Source organism: Cheilinus undulatus, linkage group 17 (genome assembly GCF_018320785.1).
Source record: "Cheilinus undulatus linkage group 17, ASM1832078v1, whole genome shotgun sequence".
Taxonomy (NCBI): Eukaryota; Metazoa; Chordata; class Actinopteri; order Labriformes; family Labridae; genus Cheilinus; species Cheilinus undulatus.
This window is the reverse complement of record NC_054881.1, coordinates 8,140,192-8,166,100: the sequence shown is the minus strand read 5'-3', so window position 1 is coordinate 8,166,100 and position 25,909 is coordinate 8,140,192. Positions and strand designations below refer to the sequence as shown.

Below are 25,909 nucleotides of genomic sequence, written 5' to 3'. Positions count from 1 at the left end.
GAGAACCCCTGAGACATAGAAACTCTCTTTAACTTGGAAACCTACAGTGATGTACCACACTGAACATAAGATTCAGCCCATGAATTTGTACCTGTGAGGCCGCCGCCAAGGCTCCTTCTGCGAACGTGTTTCCCATCCTCGCTGAGATGTCGCTTCAGTTTTAGAGCTGGGCTTAGTCCAAACGTCAGCTCAGGGTTACTGGACTTCCTGAGGCAGGTGGAGGGAGGGTAGAGGATGTGGTCCAGCTGGAGGAAGAGATGGAAAATATCTGAGGTCAAAAATACAGCTGAAGCATGCAGAGGCTGGTGTTACAGTGAGAATGAGTTTCACATAAAAATATAGGTCATCATTTCCTGTTAGACAATAAACAGAAGAAAGCCTCAGTTTCAACGTATAAACCCTTCATCAGCATGTTGCAAACATTAGCCTGAGCATGCTGCTGATTTATAAAAGTAGAACAACCAAGTAAAACTCAAGCAAGAGGAACACTGCATAAATACAAGAGCTTTCTTGATCTAGAAGGTAATATGATTAAAAAAAATACAGCTGGGGGGTCATGCTACAGACAGAAAGAAGTGTCAGGGAATGCATTGTGTGTAACACACTGACAGAAGTGCTGTTTTTTAAATAAAATTGACAAATCAGCCAGATGAAGACATATTTTGCACCATTTGTTCAGAGCATTAGTTTAAAGCAAAGGCCATCAAGTACACCTGCACAAGGGCCAGATTTAATCTTGACAAAGATTCTGAGAGCTGGACTTTCAAATAAACAAAAAATATATATATATTTTGGTCTGATTAAGAGATTATTGTATTAGTAAGTGTAATTTCTTGAACAAAGCAGGAAATTTTAAGGCATGACCAGTGAGATCTATCCCTATTATCTATAATGCAGCAGGCCACAAGGAGAGGCATGCCCACAGAATAGGCTGAGCCCCTAAAAATCCAAGAATATGGGCCCTCCCTGATTGTGATAGCACCAATAAAAAAAAAACTCCTCTTTCATACTTTTTAACCACTTTTCACTATTTCTGCAACATCTCTTGCCACTCTTAACCAATTTTTGATATTTTTTGCCACTTTTAAACCAAATTTTTTCCACTTTTGGCCCATTTTCCACCCTTTTAACCCTTTTTTTTTGCAACTTTGCTGCCAATTATTGCCCTTGTGTGCCACTTTTTAAGCCCTCTTCACTACTTTTCAAGGCTATTCCTGCTATATTTTTGGCACTTGTAACCCATCTTTGATACTTTTTTCCCCTTTTGGCTTCTTTAACCCACTTTTGCTATTCTTTAACCCATTTTTTCCACTTTTCCTGCATGTTTTATCCCATTTGTGCCCACTTTTAACTCCTTTCATTAAATGTTTTGCCCCCTTTTTGCAACTTTTTGAACAATTTTTTTATACTTTTGCCCCTTATTGCCTCTTTTACCATTTTTACCACATTTTAACCTCTTTCCACCTCTTTTCATGCTAATTTTGCCCCTTTGTGCATCTCCATAGCGCATTTTTTTGCCATTCTCTAACCCCTTTCACCACTTTATCTAGACATTTTTGCAACATTTCTGCCAGTCTTAACCCATTCTTTTATACTTAATACTAACCCTTTAAAGTCTATTGTATCAAATTCGATACATACATATATGATACCTCCATCTAATCAATATGATGAATGAATTACTTAAAAACCATCTGAATACAATCTGAAAAATGATTTAAAAAAATGCCCTTAAGTGGATTATCAGTTGCCAAAAACACCTAATGTATCAAATGTGATACAAAAAAAAAAAAATCTTAAATTTTATTAAATGTTTTCTTTCTTTGGATACAGTAGAAGGTTAATTAAATCTTTTTTTTTTTTTAATTTTCAGGCTTTAAGGGGCTAATGGCTGAAAAGTGCATTGCTGTAAAAATGAATCAAATGTTGAGTTATTCTAAAACTATTTCAATATTAATTGTTTCGGTATGGATTTAACAGCTGCACACATTTGAAGCCAAAAGATACTCTTTAAAGCACAACATCTTCTTTTCCTCCTTTTCTAAATTTGACGGTCTTCTGGGGGCCAGACAGGAAGCTTTGGGAGGCCTGATATGGGTTCTGTCAAACTAACTTTTACCATGCATCAAGTCACCACTTTCTTCAGTAATATGCTTGAAAAAAAACACATTTATTGCATTTCAGATCACAGTAAAATCCCATAATTCTACCTAAATGCAAACTTTTTCTTACAGAGTAAAAGGAGCTGAGAGGTGAGCCTGCTTCTTGTAAAAGAAAGAAAGTCAAAGCATCGACAAAAGAGAGACAAATCCAAGACAGATGAAAAGAGAAATGAATTTCAGATATTGCTCTGGAGACACAAGTTAGATCTTTAGAAAATACAAAATCTACTTTTCTAAAACAGCCTTAAGGCTTTTCATGAGGAGGCATTATTCTGCAGAGCTATGAGAAATGAAGCTGTAAATCTGTGAACCTCGGGCTAAAGAAGTGAATCTCCCCAGCGATCATGTGGGGGGATTTCCAGGATTTTCCTCAAATAAGGCTTAGCTCATAGCTTGGCAAAAAGATGAGCTTGTGGTTTCTCAATCTAAGAATTGTACGGCTGCCACACCCAGGACGGCTGATGCTTCTCTGTTTGAAAATAAACAGTAAGAGAAAAAGGACAGCATCCTCAGCTTTGTGAGTGCATGCAGGAAAAAATGTCACAGACTACAGGAGAAAATTCATCAGAAGTGCATGCAACCGTCTAGTCCACATCAAAGAATTGGTCTACAATGGCCTTCAATATACTGGATTACACAGCACAACAGAGGGGACCAGTCTATTGTACTGTCAGAAGATAATGACCTTTTTGAGAAGCTCAGGCCTCACAACAATGGCCGGCAGTAAGGAAGAGGCCCTCCCTGAGAAGACAAAGATATACACGGCTCAGTGGAAGGAAATACCCTCTGCTTTCTATGGGATGATTCATGACCTCGGTGCTATTAGGGACAACTGAGAGCGATTCTTTAGAGAGTGTCCTGACCTCTGAGGGGACGCTCAGATGTAGGGCAAGCGTGGCTCAGCACAGACTAAAGACAAACAGAATTAAAAAAGGAGAAGATGACTATTTCTACGTACTGATTCTGCACAAATCATCGCTGTTTTTATTATCAAAACCATGATATTTCCTGCAATAAAGTTGATTGTCAGTTAAATATGGTCCTAATAATCTTATGATCTAAAAATCTTGAGGCAACTGACCGTTCACTGTTAGTAGAAAGAGGATCATGACCTGAACATGAAAGAAGCTCTGCAACACAGCTGTCCTTCTGTACTATCAACCGTTCGAGCTAAAGGATTTGTTAGATGTGCATGGTCAAGTTACTAAATTTGAACATTATGTAACTTTCTTGCTTCAATTCTGCAGGTTAGAGTTCAGCAACACACCGCAATCTCTGAGATTGAAAAATGAAGCAAAAGCTAGAGTGTATTTTTATTTCAGAGCAACACGACTTCCAACCACTTTGTCAAGATTAGTTTGTCTGACTTTTATTCTATAATTCATAGGCTAGGGGTTTTGAAAGTAATCTTTTCTGTGATGCATCAGGGTGCATGCATTCCTTATAGATTTTCCAGCTGCAGCTGAACCTGTGCAGTGGTGTAGCAATGCCTGTAGAGGTGGGTATACTCTTAACTTTGCTACTCGCCCTTAATTTCTGTTGACTGATCCAGCAAAGAATGAATGACTTGGTTATAAACAGCTCTTGCATAATTAGTTTACTGTCAGTAAGAATAGTTACGAAATCATGATGAGGAAAGTAAGCTTACAGAAAGGTAGCTCCAACTAGAGACCGAGTAAGGTGGGTCATGCCTTCCTCATATTAAGAAAAAACATTCAACAACTGAATAGTGTGCATTAGAGGGGGTTAAAAAGATGGTGTTCTCTCCAGGGACTTAAAAAGAGTTTTAAAGCGCACATGTCCTAGTGGTTAGGTTGTGCCCCATGCATGTGAGTGGTCTGGTTTCAAGGGGGTCTACTTTGTATACCTGCGTATACCCTGCACTACATCTCCAAACCTATGTAATATTTTTAGTTTGACTTCAACGTAAAGTCGTTTAAACTCAATGAATCCACTTTTTAAACATAAGGTAAATCATTGGTTCCCAACCTGGGATTTCATTGGTGAGGCCCTGTCTGCTTTATAACAAAACACAAACAGTTCATGCAAAGGTCTCTTGATAAGAAAACCTTTGTGTGGGGCTATTTAAATAGATCTGAACAATGAAAACTTTAAAATTTGATGTTAATTTTTGACATTCATGTATCACCTTTTGTTTGTGTTGGTCTCGGGGGTCCTCAACTCCCTTAGATACAAGTAAGAGGGGCTCATAGAGAAAAAAAGGCTGGGAACCACTATCCAAGAGGGGGGCACCAAAGATCTCAGGGGGGGCGCAAAGCTTTGTCGGCTCTGTGGTCAAAGTAAGAAAGCACATATTAACTAAAAACAGAAACATGGCATACCTAAATAGTTTATACAAAGGTCTTTTGGTATAATAAACATTAACAAACAACGGTGTCCAGCCCTGCCAGCGCACTTCCTGCTAGTTTGTGTACAGAAAAACCATGGCATCTGAAATCAATCATATAAAGTTGGAGTTGGAGCTGATAAATATTGAGCAGCAGTTGAGTTTACTGGTGTAAATGCAAAGACAGAAAAGAAAGGAGGCATCTAAGGAGATAGAAATTATTGCTGCTGAATCAGCTGAGGCAGAGGATGGGAATGTTTCTCACTAATTCAGCCATTGTGAGAGACACAGAAAAGGAAATAAATGTTTGATCATTTCAAACACTGGCGAGTAGATTTGACTGGCTGCACTGCAGTCTGGAGCCATTTAGACTTTACTCAGAGTTGCAGTCACTTTTCTACGTAGTGGATCAATCAGAGCTTGCCCCTTGTGTTGTTTCGACGCGTGTTCACATTTTTGAGGAGGAGCAGATTCGACACACAACTACAAATCAGGCCTGAAAGGCACATCAAAACCAGAGCTGGAGTACAGCATGAGAAATGATCCCTGAGAGATGCCCACAGTGTCTGATTATGGAGCCAAAGCCCTGTGAACAGGCTGCAGTAGTCCAGAACATGAGGTTGGTGAACATGTACATTAAAAAGAAACAAAAAAGAGAGCATTAACAGCACTAGTGACTATACATTACACCTCAGCTTGTCTAAACACAGACACTGACTGTGTTTATACTGAGGTGGCAAATGCAGAACATTACATGAAGTCTGGACAGTTTAAATGGACTGTTTTTGTTCACAGAGGACATTTGTTTTATTATATAACCTAATGTAGGACTCAGGGTCCAATAAAAAAGACAAGCGAATGAAAAGTTTCCGTTTGTGCAGGACAATGTCAGACGCGCTCAGATAAATGTTGGAGGTGAGAAGGAAGTCGACGTTTCAACACTCACTTCCTCTGTAGAAGCCTTTTCTTTAAAGGGATTTAAGCAACACTTAAAGATGTTCCTGCATATGAATTGCATTATGAAACATTCATTGTCAAACCACGATTCTCGCTGTTACAGTTGGCCTCAATAGAAACAAACTGATCCACACACCCACCTCCTGATATCCAGCCAGCAGCCACAGTTGATGCTGAGATGAGGAGCTGTGATAACAAAATGTTCATTTGCATTTTCAGCTACTTCAGATTCGATTCAGTCCCAGTTTTCAGGAAAAACAACTTCCTAAACAAAAACACTCTCCATGTGAATCAAACAGAGGTGTCACAGTATGACTGAGTGATGACGGGTTTGATAATTATCTACTGATGCAGAGCTACGACTGTCATGTTGGGCAGAAGATTGCAGCCCATGTGTTATGTAATCTCTGTTATCCTGTCTTTAAGCTCTCCTAAAGAATAACAGCCGAGCTCTGGTCATATCATGAGATCAGGATTCACCTAAAGTAAATAAATCCATCAGTAGGAATTGAAACAGCGCCTGCCAAGTTCTTAGAAAGTACCTTTAATAGAAAGCAGGTGATTTAACAGATTGGGTCGCACTACAACAGCTTATGAAACCTTTTAGCAAGTTAAGGTTAAGAGAGTATGACTGTCACAATGCAGGATTTGTATAACAGTAATATTAAAGACTAGAAAACCGCTTCTTGTCTTTATGCTTTAATTTCTGTCTAAATTGTACAGATACAGCAGCAACATTTCAAAAATGGTCAATGCACCTGCAGTATATGTGCAAGCAAAGCAGCGTCATCTCTGCTACTCTGTCATTTGCACCTTCATGAAACACCAAATGGACTATAAAGATCTGATTTAATTGTTGCTTTCAACCATTTCCAGGGTACACATGTCAGGCAGAGTGACTCACAGCTGTCTAAGACTGGGTGTGTCGCAGCTGCATCCTGGAAGCGTCACAGCTTGATTTTCATTTCAGCATGTCAATGTTAATTTTGGCAGCTATTTTTAATTTTAGCTCGTACATGCAGTGCTTTCCGGCATGGAAGAACAACTGGTTTCCAGTTTATAGCGTTAACATTTAGCAAGGGGAAAGTTCAACCAAATGGTAGGGTTATGTCGGTGCATAAACTGGTGTACTCGTTGATAGAGCCTGACTTACATGGGATTTTTGGGGCCGATACCGATATGGGGGCTTAAAAAAGCCGATATCCGATATATCAGCCGATATATGAAATAAGAACATTGGTATGCACAGGATATATACTGGACATAAACACAAATTCTTATATTTATATTATCTTTGATAATTTCACAAAGATGCAACTTAGACGACATTAAAACGCTGTATAATAGTCTTGTATTAGATAACGGTGGACACGTGCATTAACAGTTGTATTTATCATTGTTTACTCTCGACTCTTGCGTCTCTACTCCTCTAAGCAGAAGAGACGCAACTGGTCGACTACAACTCCCACAATCCTTGCATGTCAAACAAATATGGCTGCCCACTGAAGAAAGTCAAAGTACATGATCGAAAATGGATTAAAAATGGATAAAAAGATGCTTATTATCGGATGTAACGCTGTGGATTTAATCTCCAAAGACCCCGAAAAGTCACCAAAGTTCCAGGCCTGCTACAACTGAGTCCTTTAGAGCTATAGAGAGATCGGTGGTAGCAAACAAACGGCATAATGGTCAGCTTTCAGAGGAAAAAAGAGTAAGTCTCTATGACTCATGGTTCAAAAGTTATCAATGTTTTTATAAACTGTGTCACGTATTGTTGTATAGGACAACACTGTCCTCAGAGACTGCGAAAAGTCAGCCAAGTTCCAGGCTCACTAGAAAATGTTCTGTAAGAGCTACAAATGCTTGGAAGACATGATTAGAAAGGCACAACAGATCCGTGCCATGTGAGCTCCAAGGGTTAATATATCGGCTACACATTGGCTGATGTTGATTAATCTGTGATACCCTATAATCTGCCCGATTGATCGGCCCACCGATCAATCAGTCGGGCTCTACTCGTTGATACCAATACCTGTATTTTAAGCAGTATCGGAACAACCCTTCTTTTTTGTACATGGTATTGTTGTGGTCACCAGTGTCATGTCATCCATCTAAGCCCTGACTGGTGGAAAGCACATCCCATCCTGCCATCACTCCCCATCTACCATCCACTTGAAAGCTCTAATAATGACTTCCATTGTGAAGGCTAGAGGGGAAACAGTGCACCCTGCCATAATATCTACCTCTAGGCTTTGCCAGCCTGTTGTGAAATTTGCAGTACAATCTAAAAACAACAGAGTCAATATGCAAAGACTTTTAAAAAGCAACTTAACTTCACACTGTTTTTCACTGACAACATACATCATGCTTGGTTTTGATAGTTTTCTGAATGTTGTCTCAACTTTAGACTAGAAAATCCTACAGAAGTGCATTAAAGAGGGAGCTACAGAGCTTAGGTTGTAAAAATAAAATCAGGAAAAATGATTTTGTTTCTTCTGTTTATGAGGTTTTTGTTGCTACTCCAATATTTAAACAATATTTCTGAAGTTATTCAATTAATAATTGTCCTGTCTTTACTGTATAAATAAGGATGGATTTGCCCTGCTAGCCCACTTTTCCCAGCTAAACATCTGTTTTAATGACACAGGAGAAGTAGAACGTGAGTTACTTGTTTGTTTAGGTGTTTTCCAGGCAGGTCATTTATTTATCAGCACCTGCACGTGACTTTAAAGTCATAAATTAAAGTGAGATAATCAGCTATCAGTTTTTGCTCTGGGTCAAAGTCTGGGGTTCACAGGCGTGCAGTATATTTGGTTTGACATTTGCCTGACTCCAGACTGTGTAAACAGGGAAATCAGTATTTCAAAGAGTGAAAAACAGGTCTATAGAATCCCCTTTTTCAGCTTACTGTACTGCTTGTTTAAAAAAAAAAAACTAAGGTAACACAAAGTACAATCTGACAACCCAACACACAACAAACAAACAGCATAAAGCCTGTAATCCTTACAACCTTTTGCCTTCATTCTCCTGACTCTGTGGATGCAGAAATTTGAGCCAATGAAAACTGAGCAGGGCTGCCAAAGCTGCAGAGTTTGATCTGTTTTTGGTCCACTACGCTGGGCCATTAATATCAGCCAATTATAAAAGATCATCTTCTACTCAGTAAGCCTGTGCTTCCTGTTCTATCTGTATTTGATATTATTTGAAAGATAAACAGATCTGTTATTGGGACAGAGCTGAATTTCTGCCAGTCTTAGACATCTGCATTGACTTTAAAAGCGGGCGTCAGCTCTTTAAATGCCTGTTTGATTACATGTAAAGCCCTCAGTAAGTCATTAGCTGCTTGCTCTGTGTGCACAGCAGGTAGCAAACACACGTTGCAGTTTTTGGCAGCAGCACCTGCCCTTTCACCTACCACCCCTCCCTCCCTGCTCGCCCGCAGCAGAGAGACACGCAGAGAGAGCTCCCAAGAGCAAGATCAAACCTGACCTACCCCCTTCCTCCCTCCCTCCCTCCTCCATCCTCTTTTCCACCCTCAGCCTCAAAACACAGTGGACAGTACCAACAAGCCTCTGTTGTCAAAGCAGAAAACAGGCCGAAAACGGGTGAAACACGCATGCAAAGTAGGTTGGGAGGCATTCAGTCTGAATGGAAAGTGTGTCAAGACTGTCTAAATTCCTGAGGAGAGTGGTCATGTTAATTAGTGACTTTAAGTTAGTTGAATCCTGAAAGACACCAGTTAACATGGACACTCCTTAAACAGTAACACCCGTTTCAGGCTGTGTGGGTGTTTGCTGCGTGACAGCTGCAGCGCGTGTCAGCTCCAGCTTGCGATGTCACGGCTTACTTTCCAGGCACATGTGCTGCATGTTGGCTGTGACTCCTTGCTGTCAAAAGCCCTCAGTAAATCTCCCTGCAAGTGACTTGATTCATTGAAAAGCTGGGATAACTTCAGAATAAAAGACTTCTTTATAAACACGGTGAATTTCTCCACATAAATGCTGAACCAGGCTTTCATTTAAAAAATACCCAACTGGATTTGTAGCCATTTATCTGGCCTATATATATCCTACTGATATGGACATGCATGCTAAAACAACTGACTTGCTAACATGCATGCAAAAATGAAAATCAGGCCATGGCAGCTGTTGCACTGCCACCATGCACTCCATAAAAATAGGTAATAACACCTGTAATGTTTTTTTCGGGGGGGGGGGGGTATTATTTTGGGGATTTTTTTGCCTTTTTTAGAGAGGAAATCTGAAGAGAGACAGGTAATATAAGGAGAGAGAGTAGGGGAAGACATGCACCAAACATGCACTGAGACCAGGAATCAGTACAGCAACCAGTGCTAGAGGACTATAGCCTCAGCGTGCGCGCCTGTGCTAACAGCTAAGCTAAACTGACACCTGGGACCTGCAATGTTTTGGATGATGTCAGACTCATTTTTTAGTCACTTCCCACCCATTTTTGCCACTTTCTGTCCCTTTTTTGCCATTTTTCTCCCAGTGTTTGTCGCTTTTTGCCCATTTTTGCCTTTTTTCATCCATTTAAGCTGCCTTTTACAATTAAATACCACTCATTTCCCATTTTGCCACTCTTTGATGCTTTATGCCCATTTTTGTCACTTATCACTCATTTTTTGCCACGTTTTTGCCACTTTGGAACTATTCCTGCCACCTTTCACTCATTTTTTGGTCACTTCCCACCCATTTTTGCCACTTTCTGTCCTTTTTTTGCTATTTTTCTCCCAGTGTTTGACTGCTTTTAGCCTATTTTTGCCACTTCTTTTTCTCAGGTTTTTAAAACTTTCATCCTGCTTTTTCCAATTGCCGTTTGTTGCCACCTCTCACCAATTTCAGCTGCTCTGCAATTAAATGCTAATTTTTGCCCTTTTTTTTCCAAATTTTTTCAGTTTTTTGTCCAGTTTAGTCACTTTTCACTCATTTTTTTGCCATATTTTTGCTGCTTTGGAACCATCTTTCCCACCATGTACTTATGGTCACTTCCCACCCATTTTTGCCACTTTCTGCCCTTTTTTTGGCCATTTTCTTCCCACTTTTGCCACTTTTTCTCCCAGGGTTTGCCGCTATTTGATCATTTTTGCTACCTTAAACCTATTTTAATTTGCACTTTTCACCACTTAGATTATGACTCTGGCAAATGCATTTTTCAACATTTTGGCTCTTTGGTTGAGCAGTGTTGAGTTACACTGCCCTACACCATTATATGGCATCAATGATGTGCCTCCGAATGTATTTGCATGATGACATGTAAACGGACAAAAGATTGTCCTATTTTATTAATATGAAAGTAAAATAAAAAGGGAAGAATAAGTATTTACAATGCATACAGTAATACAGCTGGTGGCACTACTGTATGCTAAACCTGCAATATTTTGGTGAGCTTGGTAGCAAACAGTAACTGATTTACACATCCAGTAGTTACAGAGCAACAACATTTATCTACGTGTTTTACTGCCTGTAATTCAAGTCCAATGTTCACTCTCTCCTGCCAGCTCCTGAGGGTGATGTCAGACTGGCACACTCTGCAGCAGGTCACGTTCAAGACCTTTTTTCTGAAAACATAGATAGTTGCAGTAAGAGTGAGCTAAAAGAGTATATTTTTAACCTAAAGAGCCAATTAAAAATAAGAAAGTAGCTTTAAAGCTGCAGAGGAAAACAGCAGATTTGGTTGCTTCCCACCTATTGCTAAATAAGCTGTTAACATAACATTAGCTTTCAGAACCTTTACATCACTTCAACCAACTATAGAGGCTGTAGTAATGACTTTGTTTTAGAGAAAATTTTCTGCTGTTCAGATCATCAGTCAGTGAGAAAAAATGCCTGAAGTTGTTGCAGATGCTCTGTTTTTCTCTCAGCCACAGCTGTAAAATCTGCTCTTCCTCTGACCACCAGCACAGGCATTTTCACATCGTGGGTGGTCTGGAAAATATACGAGCTACTACATCTTTGCTTTTTACCCTTTACATTAACTTACAATGCAAACTAGCCCGAATACTATTACACTAGCTGTTAAAAGTTATACAATATGAATGAAGAGGATTCGATGCATGTATGGGCTAACTGGACGCTAAAAAATACTCATTCAAGTCTCGTCAACGCCCTTAAAATCCAGCAAAGCGAGGCCATATAGGGCTGCAGAGGTTTGCAAGCAGTGCATCCTATGAAATGTAGGCACTGAAGACTTCCCCCAGGAGTATAAGGAGGATTTTTTGACTTTGTTTACATTTATTGTCAACACTGATGGACGTCCAAATTAAACACTCTAAGCCAATATATTCATTTTAAAAGCCTAAAACTGCTCAATGGACAAGGTTGTCAATACAAGAACAAACTTGCTTCCTGACAATAAATCTTATACCGTTGGAAAGCCTGTTTATTTTCCTTTTAAATGATGCCACATTTGTAAGGAACATGCATTTATTGGATGAGCAGCAGAGCTGTGTACGTGGGTTGCGCCCATGAAAAATTTGCCAAATCTCTGCCCATGCTAAACAGTTTATTCTGCTGTTGCTACTGACTTGTTTTGAGCTTCTGGTACCCCCAGTTGCTGACAACCAGGTTGTTGATTTTCACTGAAGGCAACTTAATGCAGAGAGATATCGAGATGAGATTCTGCAACCAGTGGCAATCCCATATCTCCACAGTCTGGGACTGAACTCTGTCCTCCAAGATGACAACGCTCGCCTCCACAGACCAGGGTTTATCAGAGAAGAACTCCACAATTTGGGAGTGGAGAGGATGGAATGGCCTGCCAACAGTCAGGACCTCAACCCCACTGAACACTTGTGGGATCAGCTTGTTTGTGCCAGAGTGACCAACACAACCACACTGGCAGACTTACGACAAATGCCGGTTGAAGAATGGGATGCCATCCCACAGCAGTGTGTGACCAGGCTGGTGACCAGCATGAGGAGAAGCTGCCAGGCTGTTGTGGCAGTGTATGGTTCTTCCACTTGCTACTGAGGCTCCTGTTTGTTAAATGAATAAATTGTTAAATAGCCAATATGTCTTGTTTCTTCAGACTGCAATCATCAAATCCACCAAACACCAAACAAGAGTCAATGGCAGAATAAGCTGTTTGGCACTGGCAGAGAAGATTTGGCACATTTTTCATGGGTGTAACCCACATACTCAGCTCTGCTGCTCATCCCACAAATGCATGTTCCTTACAAACATGGCATCATTTAAAAGGGAAATAAACAGGCTTTCCTACAGTATAAGACTTATTGCCAATAAGTATTGTTACAGGAAGAAATAATCTACCAAACACAGATTTCCTTACTTTTGTGCCAAGTTTAAAACTTAAACGACACTACTTCACGAGTACTAAGGATAATGTTATTTTTCTGATACTGTTGCAAGAAAGATCAAGGTTCTAGTCCCCCATTGTTGTGTTATTTCTTGTTTTTAGTAAGTCAACATGGCAAACACTGTTTAAATTGCACACACAAAAAAACCCCATCAGAAACATTTAGGTTTGCCTGCAATTCATGATTTATTTCTCTCCTGCACACCTGTCTTCTGTCTTATCTAAAAGATGAGGTCTGGCTTCACTATGCTCTGCTTTTAATCTGTAATAGAAGTGCAACTAAGCTGTTAATAAACCAATCACATAAAATATGTTACTTGTAAATAATTTAACATCATTAATTTTTGACTGGTAGTTTATTATGCTTTCTTATCTTGGCATGGACGCATGAAAACCTGAAATGCTGCTGAAAACCTGAAATATGTACAAATCCTTCAGTCAAAGCTTTTTAAAAGTATAACTGTAATGGTTGACAGATGCAGCAAAGCACACATATAATTGAGAGCCTGCTTTACGGTGCAGAGAGAAGAGTAAACAGAGAGATCTTTCACCCCTGCTGTCACCCTTTACCAAGGACTTCAATGACTTCAACACATGAAGCCAGGAAAAACATCACCATAGATAAAAGACTACTTTCTATAGCAGTAAATACACACAAGTATAGTCAGAGCTATTCAAACAAACAGAGAAACAAAGGGACAAAAGAGGAAGAGTAGTATATCCTACATAAGCAAATGCTAGGATGAAAAGAGAAAAAACAAGGCTGCACATGAGGGCATCGTCCCTGAGGTCGAGTCATAAATACTGCTCTAGTCCACGCCAAGGAAAACTCTCTGCTATTCACATGTGGTCTCAAATACACAACCATGAGGCATGACAGGGAAAACACTAGAGCAAGCTCATAAAGAGCAATTTCAATGTTTCCCCTGCCTCTTTCATCAGAAACTCATTGGTTTTAATTTTGTATACATCACTAAAAAAGAGATTTCGCATCACAAAAGGTGAAGAGGACGTTGTGATTTCCACATTAAATAAAATAAATCTAAAGCTTTTGTTCAAAGGCCAAATTAGTAACCGTATTCACGCTGCAGGATATTAATTCTGTTTGAAGGATTGTGAGGAAGTGTTGTTTATCATTTCACTCAGACTGATGAAAGGAACCTTTAACAAGCAGGGGGCAAACTGTTTTTAGTCTCTCATTGGTTGCTAAGACACAGCAAGAGTAAAACAGGAAGAGAGAGCGTATACATACACCTCACTGCTGTCCTTTGTTTCACTCCCAGCTCTCCTGTCATTGTGTCCCTGTTATAGCCTTTTCCAGACAATAAGAATAGCAGGGATTTTATAGTCATAACTCACCCTTCAACCTTTATTACATATATATGTCTAAATTTATACACATGCATCTTCACTGCTTTAAAAAGAGAGTTAAGTCTATCTAAAGGTTGGTTGTTTTCTTATGTCTGAATGAATTATCTTAAAAGTTTATTTGTTCTGGGGGCCCTGAGCTAAGAAAAATAGCTTTGCTGTCATGTATTTTCAAGTGAAAAATGAACTGAATGTTGAGCCTTGAATCTGATTGAGGGATAAAATTGTTTACTTATGCAACATAAATATGACACTATGCTGATAAAATTGTTTAATCCTCCATAAACTGTCTCTCCAACAGGTGTGGGAATAGCAGGGTTATTCATGATGATACCATACGGTGCCCTAGGACAGGAAACCTGGGGTCCAGGGACCCCTGAGGGTTGTGCCAAAGATCTCAGGGGGGGTGTGGGGCCCTGTCTGCTCTGATGTTGTCAAACTTCAGTGTGCATGTATTTTACTAAAATCCTGATTAGAAACATCATATATGACAGTGTATTGGGGCTTCCCTAAAAGATAACCAAAACTAAGAGGAACTGTTAATTTTTGAGGAAAATAACATACTTTTCTGAGATATTACAGTCGTAAATTTACAAGAAACCAAACTCAGAATTTTTAAGTTAAACACATTGTAGATTGAGAAAAAAAAAATGAAATTCACAAGACAAATAAGTAATAAATTTCAACATTTGAAACCCAAAACTTAAAGTTTTTAATGTAAAAAATTACAACAGTGTAAATTCAAAAAACTATAAGAAATTAAACTAAAAAAGTGGCTTAATTTTTGGCTTTATAATCTCAAAAAACACTTAAGTTTTGGTTCATGAACATTTATGATTTTCAAGTCTAACTTATTTTTGTAATTTTGCTGTTTTTTTTACACTAGAGAATTTTGAGTTTATTGGCGTTAATAATCGGTCTTGTCATTGTTTTCATTCTCTAAAGGGGCTCTAATACAACATCATAATAGCTGATAGTTTAGACATAGATATTTTAGCAAGCACAAGTGTATAAAAGGTCTATTATGTTGGACTTTTTCCAACAAAAAGGATCAAACTTGATGTTTAAATTTCCAAGTGGTTCAAGTGGAGGGGTGTAGCATTTTTTAGATAAATGCCCAAGACAAAAAGGCTAGGAACCGCTGAGGTAGAATTCCCTACCATACAGTAATTAAATATGTAGTCTGGTCCCCTTTTGCAGCTACAACAGCCTCTACTCTTCTTGGAGGGCTTTGGAGTGTTTCTGCTGGAAAAGGTGCTTGGTGGGGTTGAGGTCTGGGATCTGTGTGGGCCAGTCAAGTTCTTCCACACTGAACTAATCTGACCATGTCTTTATAGTCCTTGCTTTGTGCAGTGGGGCACAGCCATACTGGAATAGAAAACGGTCTTCTCCAAACTTTTGCCACAAAGTTGGAAGCATAGCATCGTCCAAAATGTCTTTGTATGCTGAAGCATTAAGATCAGCCTTCACTGGAGATAAGGGGCCTAAACCCAACCTTAAAAAACGGCCTTATATCATTATCTCTCCGGCACCAAATTTCACAGTTGGGACAATACAGTCAGGCAGGTATGGAGTAATTTGAAGTTATTTGTGCCTCAGTTCTGAGCAAGCAGTGGGAAACTTTTAGCATAGAAAAAAACTATTTTGCAAGTGTATTTTGAGGAACAATTAAACTTTAGCAAAGAAAAAACAAAATGTTACACTACAGCCACATGTAAGTAGTTTGTGCTTTGGTCTTGCTCAGAAGGCATTCTTTAGTTAACAGCCAGGACACACTTCTGGGATGCTGCTGACTAATTGGAGCCGAAGCAACCAATCAGAGTTTAACACCCCCTGAGTTTCCTGATTGGTTGACTTTGTGGCACATTCCTAACGCTGTGCACAACTTGAGCAAGTGCACCAGGGGAAGCTGAGAGTGGACATAATGGGCAGATCTTGACAAAGGGAGAGATGGTTTGAGCGAGTGCTGTGGTCTGCCAGTGCACAGAGGAAGAATTTATGAGAGGAAATAGAATGAACCTGAGTACAGGGTAGATTTTTACTCAAACTATGAATGAGTTGCTTGCAAAATATACAGCACTCTTCAGCTATGGAGTCAGCAGTGTTAGAAACTTTTACACCCCACACACCTTAGCAGTCGCTGACCCTGCTCTGTGGTTTTACATGGTCTTCTGCTTTGTACCTGAGTTGCGGTTGTTCCTAAACTCTTCCACTTTCTAATATCACTTACAGCTGACTGTCAAATATCCATCAGAGATGAAATTTCACAAACCTTCTTATTGCAACAGTGGCATCCATCACAGCACTATGCTTGAAGTTACTTAGCTCTTCAGAACAACCCATTTAGTATCAAAAATGTTTGCAATTCCTGTATGGCTAGGTGCTTGATTTTCTACACTTGTGGCAATAGGTTGGATTGAAAATTCTGAAATCAATAATTAACAGGTGTGGCCAAAAACTTTTGTCCATATAGAGTGTTTTTAGGCAATTCCTGTTTGGGTAGAGGGTTTCAGCAAAGGGTCAACTGGTAGGAGAAATCTATAAAAAGACGATAACTGCTACAGCTTCAGTAAACATTTTTTGACTGCTTAAACAAACACATGGAGTGTTTATACATTTCATGCTAAGCTTACATATTTGTGAACTCTGAGCCATGAACTCTTGAGATGGACAGCATGTTCATCAGTCTCTTTCTCAGGGTCATCTGCAGCAGAGCAAACTTTCTTATGGTTGACCTCGTCACCCGACATCTGTCTGCTTCAACTCTCCCCGAATTCCAGCTGAGCCTGCATCTCTCTTCTCTGGCTCTGCTCCGTCCATGGTCGTGTTTACTCCTGAGCCAAACAGCACACTTTAAAACTCACAGCTTGATTCTAAATATCTGTGTGTGATCTCAACTTTACATGTTTCAGTCACCAAACAGGAATGCTATATTTCTCCTGAGACTGAGTCTGTGCCTTCATGAGCTAAAGAAACTGTCTGAATATCTGAGCTGTGTGCTCTCTCAGGGGAATTCAGCTTCCTGTTGACTTGATCTCAAGTTAAGAAAACACAGAAGCTCATTCCTTGGCCAATTTGGTAAAAAGGACCATAATAAGGAGTAATGTCTTCAGTATGTAAAGAATAAACCAGGCATCATTCCTTCTGAGAAATCCACGTCGTGCTACATATAAGGCCAGCTTTTTATGAGACTGAATTTATGCATTTCAGGAATTCTGGCACTTAGGCCTGGGAATAGCTGAAAACTGCATGGTCATGACCTGTTTCAGGGATTTCAGCCTTAAAACTAAACCCATATACACAGGCTGTGGTCCTCCAATTTCAAATCCAGCTCCTTTCCCACATGTTATTCCCCACTCTCTGTCCATAATCCAATGTTTTCTTCGTCAATGAAGCTCAGCGTAAGTTCAAGCAGGACACGGAAGTCATACGCCCGGCTGTGATCAGCTGATAGCCAGCTGATCCCAATTATTGCCTGCCAGCTCTCACAGCCAATCACAACCTTTTCCTCTCAACACAGTATTGTATTTAAATGTGATGTACCTCTAACTAATCCCTGCTTGCATTAATGCTGATGCATCCCGCTGCTGCTGCTGCTGCTGGAAAAGCCCAACCTCCTCCACCCCAACCTCTTCCTTTACAGCATAAAACTGCTACACCCTCAGTGAGATTCCTGCTAATATGGATTAAATCCTTTTGAACTAATTTTGTTATAATCAGTAAAAATTGTCATAAATGTATCTATCCATACGGGGGGCCATGCACTCCGTGGAACGTCAAAGCATGCTGCTTGAACAAACCAGGGAGCATCTTTAGAGCAGAGCCTTCTCCGACAAGTAAAACTGTATTTCCATTTAGAATAAAATGATTAAATGTAGAACAAAAGCATCCCTGGATGAACTTCTTTTAGAGTAACCTTCCCACTATGTCAACATTTTCTGTCCTGTTTGACCATGAAAACAGCTCAGAGTTTGTCCAACAGGACAAATATGCCAAACAATAAATCTCCTCAGCAAACCAGCAGTTTGGTTTTCTAGATGTAAACAATAAACTGTTGCTGCATTATTTGCAGATGTTTGTCAGATCATGTCAGATCGCATGTCTCTCCCCCGCTCTCGTCCCTGTTTCTGACTCTGTCCACTGTCCTCCTCTATCATAATAAAGGCACAAAAATGGCCAAAACAAATCTCAAAAAAAAAAAAAACAACAACAATGTAATGCAATTTAACGCAATTCAATGCAACGTGAGTTGCAGAGGTAAAGAGTTGAAGGCCTTCTCTTCTCCTAACATCTTCCTCTGTTTACTGAGGGCTGTATAATGGATGTGCACAGAGCTAGTAGTGCCATATTGTGCTAAATATAGCCGTTAAATTCAGCCTTAAACCCAATGTAGCTCTAAGTTCTTGTAAAAGACAAAAAGTCTTAAAACTCACCAAAATAAAAGAGGCGAGAATATACAGGGTAATGGTTAAATGCTCATGCAGGAAAATATTTGTGCAGAATTATAAACTAATTCCACACATTTTACTCTCATGCCCATTATATCTGAATTATGCTTCATTATGAAGCCTTTATGAAATATACAGCTATCTGACTTTACTAGTTTCTAGTCGTACAGTGCCAATTAGGTTCAGACCACTTTAGTTTTGGATCATTGCAACCTGCCAGAATCAAATTAAAAAAAAAAAAAAGGAAAAAAAGAAAGAAAAGGAGATCCTTGCTTTCAAAGCTTCAGAATTTTGGCCTTTTGATAGCATATTTTTTACAGCGATGTCCAAAGGCAAGCATTTTGTCTCATTCAGCGCTTGAGTAAGCGTTTATATTTTCCCTTTTTGTCATTGTAATCCGTGTTTGAAAAGATAAAAATGACGTTTAGAGAGGATTTAAACTCTTGTTTCTCCTTGGCAAATCAGGACAGTGGTCTCAAACTACTTCACCACAGCGCAAATGTGAGTTATCCATCGTTTTTATGTTTGAATTGTGCTTTCTTTGTATCTTAACATCACAGTGAACAAGGAAAACCTCCATGATTTTCAAGGCTTACATAAAGGAAATTAATTCTATTACACTCTCAGGAAGGGGGACTCATTTAGAGGGAATTAAAGCGACCAAAAGTACGAAACACGTTAAGTAAGAAGTGAGAAAATACTACACTGGAACTGCTGATTCCACTCATTACCTAATGTGATCAGCACTATCAGCTGTCGCAGTCTCTTACCTTGCATCCCTCTGATGATGAGCACGGACATGGAGGGAAATTTCGGCCCAGAGACATTCCGTTAAACTTCACTCCTGTATTTCTACGAAAGCTTGATCATCGCACACAGGGTCAGTCTTACTTCGAGAGCACAAACATACAGGATAGCCACGACGAGTCAAAAATCAACCGACTCGTCCACTGTAGGAGTGAAAAGAGTCTTAACCAGATTGTGTTAATCTTCTTAGACACAGAGCATAAACTGACACTGGGCGACCCTGACTGGCTGCCTGCTTAAATAAACGCGTGCTCATTTCGGGGCACGCCACAGGAGCAGCCCCATCACATGCAGGGAGAGTTAAATATTGTCAAACTGAAGCAAATATTGATACTCAAGCAGGCACTGGTGCAACGTGTGGCAGACGCCCTTCCAACTTTAGGGAACAGGCAGTCACAGAGCAAACTGAAGGATTATGGGAGGTTGAGCCTGCTGGTGTGAAGGAGGCTGTCAACAAAACAATTTTGGCATTTAAAATCCAGAGTGCCTGCTTATATCTGATCATTTATCTTTACTTAAATATATTCTGTCAAATCACACAATCCTCACCAGATTTCCCTTAGTCTGGCTTAAAGTGAGGATAAAACGACATCACTGAGTGCCATGTGAGTCATTGTTTTCTTACATTAATCATGACGACACTCCACCCAAATAACAAGCAAAGCCATGCAAAGAAGTCAGCTTTGGCTGCAAAATGTACTTGTTGATTCCTGTCCTCTAAATTCTCAGTCTTTAAAGACAGCTTGCATGTTGGGTCATTTACACTTAGAGAAATTGTCGACCAAGAGCAAACTGATAAATGAGTCCTTCCAGGTTTTAGCTCAGCTTATATTTTGTAAAATATTTTAAGAAGCAGTCCTCATAACTTGAGACTACTGCTGTGAGGTTTGATTTCATTTCATTTCATTTATTTGGATCTCCATTAGCTAGGGCCATTGCTACTCTTCCTGGAGTGATCAGGCCGAAGTTGCAGGAAAATGCTCCCTGCATACATTAATAAAACAATGAAGGGTTTCCTGACTCTGCTATGAATCCAAACATTATGTTAGGTGTTCCAATCGATTGCATAATCAGAGCCAACAAAGCCAAGATCATTGACCGTGTTTGACTCTTCAACTGTTTACAACAATCAGAGAGGCATTTCAGGACAGAACGGTGTGAAACTAAAGCGGTCTGTTGAACTTTAACTTGAATTTAACTGTCAATAAATACAATTTTCCGTTTCTGAGTTTCAGTTTTAATGGCTAAATAGGATGCACATTAGCGGTTTTAGTGATTTGGAGGTTTCATGCAAAGACCAATATGAGGCTCCATCCCATTTAGCTAAAAGCAAAAATAGCAAGGTTCTAGTAAAAATCTAAAGGTACTGATACCTGATTGATATGGCAACAAAAATTCAAATCCTGTTAGGTGGCTGAGAGAACAACTTAGGGCCAATCCTATTTCTATCCCTTACCCCTTGAAACAGAGCGGTAAGGGGTAGGGGTGAAAACCCTTCTCTTAAGAATTAAGACCCCACTTGATTGCTGTTCATCATCACACACTGCAGATAAACAGTGCCCCATCAGAGGTGACAAAGCTTCCACCATCTCTTTCATACTATGGATCTCTGTGTTGATCTTCTCCATATATTTATACAGTTAATAGCCCCTGTTTACACGTGTACATACTGAAAATAAAATAAACTCACATCCCTAGCAGGTAAAGATTGAATATATGGGAAAACACAACTGTTGTATTCTCTGATGAAAATATTTACATTTACACGCCTCCTTCTTAGTCCATTGTGCCAGTTTGCAAGTGAACGCAGTGCATGGTGGGAAAATCATTATACCCCTTGGTTTCAAGTGTGGTTCTGAAAAATGTTCATTTAAAGGACTATGTAGCCCCTAGCCCTCAATTCAAAAGAGAGGGATACCCCCTCAACCAGCATGAATGTACAAAACCAAGGGGAAGGGCTTAAATAAGGGCTAAGGGGTAGAAATGGGATCAACCCTTATGTCTTTATCTGGTATATTTCCATGGTTGATGTCCATATGATAAACAAGCAAATCCCACTGTTTACAGTGAGGTTCTGGTGCGAGAGAGAGGAAGTGAGTAGGTGAGAGAGCGAGCAGGAAGTAGTGCTGATCTGAATCATCGATCATCACACTGCCTCCTCAGATTAGAATTATTGCTTAGGCAAGCCTTGCACTTCACGCCACAAATACTGCAGCATAATCTGCATCTTACTTTGAAAAGTGGAGCCATAACTTCGACCTCTTCAACCATGCTCGCTTTACCGATTCAATAAACTGCTACCAACGTTATTTCTCGTGTGTGTGCAATTCTGCGCTCGCATCTGGCATTGGAAAACCATCTTCCACTCCTCGACAGAATTCAGTCAGTACCTATAAAAGTACCCTATTCAATACCATCCCTAGAAGCAACTGCTTACCAATGTTACTAATGCACATGTGCAATTTAGACAGAGTTCAGGAGATTGCCTGTGATATTTTGCATTGAAAATGAAACACTGCCCAATATCTAGGTTGAAAAGACATTTATGCAGCTTAAGATTTCCCAGCCTTACCAATGATGACTACATCTTAAGCATCAGGCCTCAGGAAACTGCCTACCTTTGCTTGATGGTAAAACCGTCTATGGCGAAGCACATGATTAGCCCGCTAAATGGTTAAAGCGAGATCCCTCAGTAGTTGGAACCAGAATTAACAATAAACAAGCACGCATTGCTGCAGCTGCTGTTACACAAATTATCAGAGGATGCTGGAGGCAGATATTCAATGTTACAAAGCAGGTTCTGAATGAGTGTGTCCCTGGTTAAGCTGTGGCTTCATAGCAAAGTTGTACATGTAGTGAAATGCCACAGGTATTTCTGTTTGTAGCTACATCCACAGCCCAGTGATTAACAATGTGGAGGTAACGCACCTGGATTCATCTCTGTGACCTCATAAACACCCCTGAGTTACAACTAACCACTTAGATTCTGATATTAAATTGAAAACTAGGGAACATAAAGCTCTTATTCTTCTTTTTCTGCCTAAAGGGAAATGAAGCATTCTAGTATGGAAGCAAAAAGTCTGCATCTTTTCTTTCTGTGTATTTAAACTTTGGTGCCCCATGATCGATAGCTGCAGTGAATAGATAACAGATACATGTGTGGTTGGCCAAACTTCCCAGTGCCCACATTTTGGTCAATATATCAATATTTTCTGTCCAGGACTGAGCTCTTTAACTCCAAATCACAAGTTCACAACCTAAGCTCTGTATTCTACTCTTGAAGTCCTTGCATAAGCAGCGATAATTAAAATGACAGCATCGTGCTTGGTTTTGTTTCTGACTGACAGCCTCCAGCAGAAGCACATAATTTTACATTACATAACAGTTTCACAGGCTTGGTAGTACTCAGAGTGAACCCTGTGTGTTGGTGGAGGTACAAAAAATGCCTTAAAGATGTTCAAAGAAATATGTAAACCATGTACACAAATCTGCCAACAGATAAACACACGTTTGCGGCTGAACTTTCTTGGTTTAGGCGTGTAAGAAGAACTTGATAAATTATTTAACCGTGATGATTCAACTGTTGGCAAGCTGCTGCCTTAAAGCTAGTTTCATGCCAACAGTGAAACTATTGGAGTTGAATGTTTCTCTCCTGAGATGCTCTGAAAAAAATATCTGAGGGCTGGACTGTGTAACACTGCCAAAACATGGATGACCTACATGTGGTATTGAGACTGGGTGTTACCTGTACAGACAACAGGAGAGCTGCAACTGTCGCCTTTGGTCTAAGAATATGAGGCTTTTTCTGCTGCTTTCTTAGGTGTTATTTAACGCTTGTAATGAAGAAGGCTAGACAGGTTCAGGGATATAACTAGAGCTTGATCTTAGACCTATGACCTCCAAAATAAAATCAGTTCATCCTTTATCCAGAGTGGAAATTCATGCAAAGTTTGAAGAAAAATCCTCAAGGCATTCCTAAGACATTACACAAAAAGTGTGATATGTCAGGACAAAAGTCAGGCACACGCAAAGGTTTTTAGATCTAGAACCATTTCTTTAATAACAAATTCTCTACACAGGAGACAGATTTTGCTGTTTCATTCATTCACCAACAACCACAGTCTCCACTCTTCAAACTCCAAATCTCGCACAAACACAGTTTTAGAGTAAGCAAGCTCAATGTGGCTAGCTGTTAGTTTCCTGCTTCATCCATTGGGTAGCAATTTATGTCCAGCTCCCTCTTTTGTCAATATAAATTTGGCTAATTGCACTCATGCTGTCACATCTAAGCTGGCTCCCTCTGCAAGCCGCTTTTTGCCACCCCCCTCCACCCCAGCTCCTCCTCTCCCTGCCTCAGGCTTTTCTTATCCAGGTGCCACCCTAGTTCCGACTTCAACCATCATCATCCCCATCCCAAATGAGCTGGAAAAACTCCAAATAAAAGAATACTGTGTAACTGTGGCAAGTTTATCCACAAATGCTGAACTGGGCTTTTACTTTGAAACCTACAAACCAGAAGTGTAATCATAGAATGCTCATCTTCCCTGTGACATATTCTACCGATAAAGAAACACAAAGCTTCAGCAACAACTGAAGTTTAGAGAACTTTATCAGACCATTTTATTTTACCTTTTGGCCTTAATCTGGGTCATCAAAAACACATTGCAAACATATTCTACTGGTGTGAACATACACTTCTGCTAAAGCAAGGTAAACATGGCACTCTATCATTTCCCTGATGCACACAGCTTGTGGAAAATATAGGCAAGCCTCCTATTCTCTAGATTCTTGACGTGTAAGATGCAGAACTCATGCAGGCTGGCTTTTTATCATGCCAGTCCAGGTTAAAATCAAGCTGTAACGCTGCCGAGACATGGCTGCCATGCACAAAGTTTGAAATGGCTATTACTATTTATAACAACACAACTATACCGTTTATTGTTGCTTTTTTATGATGTAAACTGCCTCATTCTTCAATGGCATGAACCTTTATTTTGATAACCATTGCATCATCTGTGGGCCCACTGAAGGTTGTGATATCAGTGTATAGTCATGCAAAGATCTGCAGCAAACTTTATTCAGTCAGCTCCAAAGCTGATTGGAGCCCGGCCCAGAAGGAGAATGCCAACAAGGGGGCTGATCCAAGATGCAGGCATTGATATTATTGTGGAATCTGTGCAGGGCCTGAGTACTGGGGTCTTGCAGGAGTTCTGCCATTTCTGTGGAAGTGCAAAATTTCTATAGTGCATCAGAAAAGCGGTTAGTAAGGCAGTTCCTTCAACACTTCCTGGTGGGCCAAGTAGTAGCCTACATCCAGAAGGGCTGCAGGTCATTATCGATGTGAACTTAGCTTGTTCACAATGTTTACAGCCTGTTACGACTCAAGTAGTGTGCATCAGTCTGCAGGATTTTACCAGGAGATAAGCTGTCAGAGAATGACTAAAAACATTATTTAAAGTGGTTAGAAATGAGTGTGTTCAGCCCTCTTTAGTGGGGGTTTAGAGGCCAGAAGCCAAGCTGTTTTAACCAACTTATGTTCCAAAAAGCTGATAACTACCATCCTCCCACGGGTTAAAAGACAAAGTTAAAATCTTGATTAACAGCTCTAAGAACTCAGCTGATAGTGAGTTCATGTGAAGCCAACATTCAGCACAGCATGTGCATTTTACAGGAAACATCAGACTCATGTAAGTGAAGAGTCTAATGTCAAGCTACCATAAAGCGTAAGAAACGTGACTTTAAAATCGGTCAAGCCAGCCTTCATTTCTTCCATGATAACAAAGTTTGTTTATCCCACATAATCACTTGACAGTCTTTTTTCCATTCATGTCAGATCCACGGTAAACAAACGTGTCCTAAATGTGATAAATGAGCATGGTGCTAATCTAAACACAGCAGCTCTAATCTAAAAACCTGTCTAGCTGTTTAAATCCTCCAGTTAATGCAGTTTGCAGAGTGCCAAGTGTCACACATGGTTAGCTCCAATTTGAACAAACTCATTACTTACTCAGAGAAGAGTGCCAAGTTTGTTCAGAGCAAACAGCTCACCAGGGAAGAGCTGAGGAAGACTTTTATTTCAGAATAACCGTTTGCTGTTGTTTTTCTCTTTGTGGGACATTTTTCAATTCTTTTACAGCACGCTTAACATGTTTGATTTCTGTTTTTTAGGAGGATATCCATGCAGTGTTGTTTAAAATGATCTGACAGCTCCATGCTGTAGATGATATCATGAAATGCATCTACATGGATGGACTGGCATATGTTTGGTCCATGTTTTTGTGTTTTATTACAGCCTCATGGGGCTGAATCTGACGGAGACAAGCGCTGCCTGCTGGCTTACAAATAAAGATGAATAGATGCCAAATTAGTGGGCTAGATTGAATGTGACAGAACAAAAAAATTAAAATGTTCTGAGGCAAAACACCCCCTCAAAGCCTATGAAAAAAACATGATCCATATATCCTGTTTTGCAGTCATGCCCATCT

General features: G+C 39.9%; 1 protein-coding gene across 9 annotated transcripts in view; it reads right to left on the bottom strand.

Annotated features, from left to right (window-relative positions):
- Positions 1 to 25,909, bottom strand: part of mast4 (microtubule associated serine/threonine kinase family member 4) — a 198,229-nt gene that overhangs the window by 156,653 nt on the left and 15,667 nt on the right. For all 9 annotated transcript variants that reach the window (XM_041811256.1, XM_041811264.1, XM_041811257.1 and 6 more), the window contains exon 2: positions 92 to 245. In XM_041811256.1, coding sequence (XP_041667190.1) covers positions 92 to 245 — 154 coding nt within the window. The remainder of the gene's footprint in view (positions 1 to 91; positions 246 to 25,909) is intronic.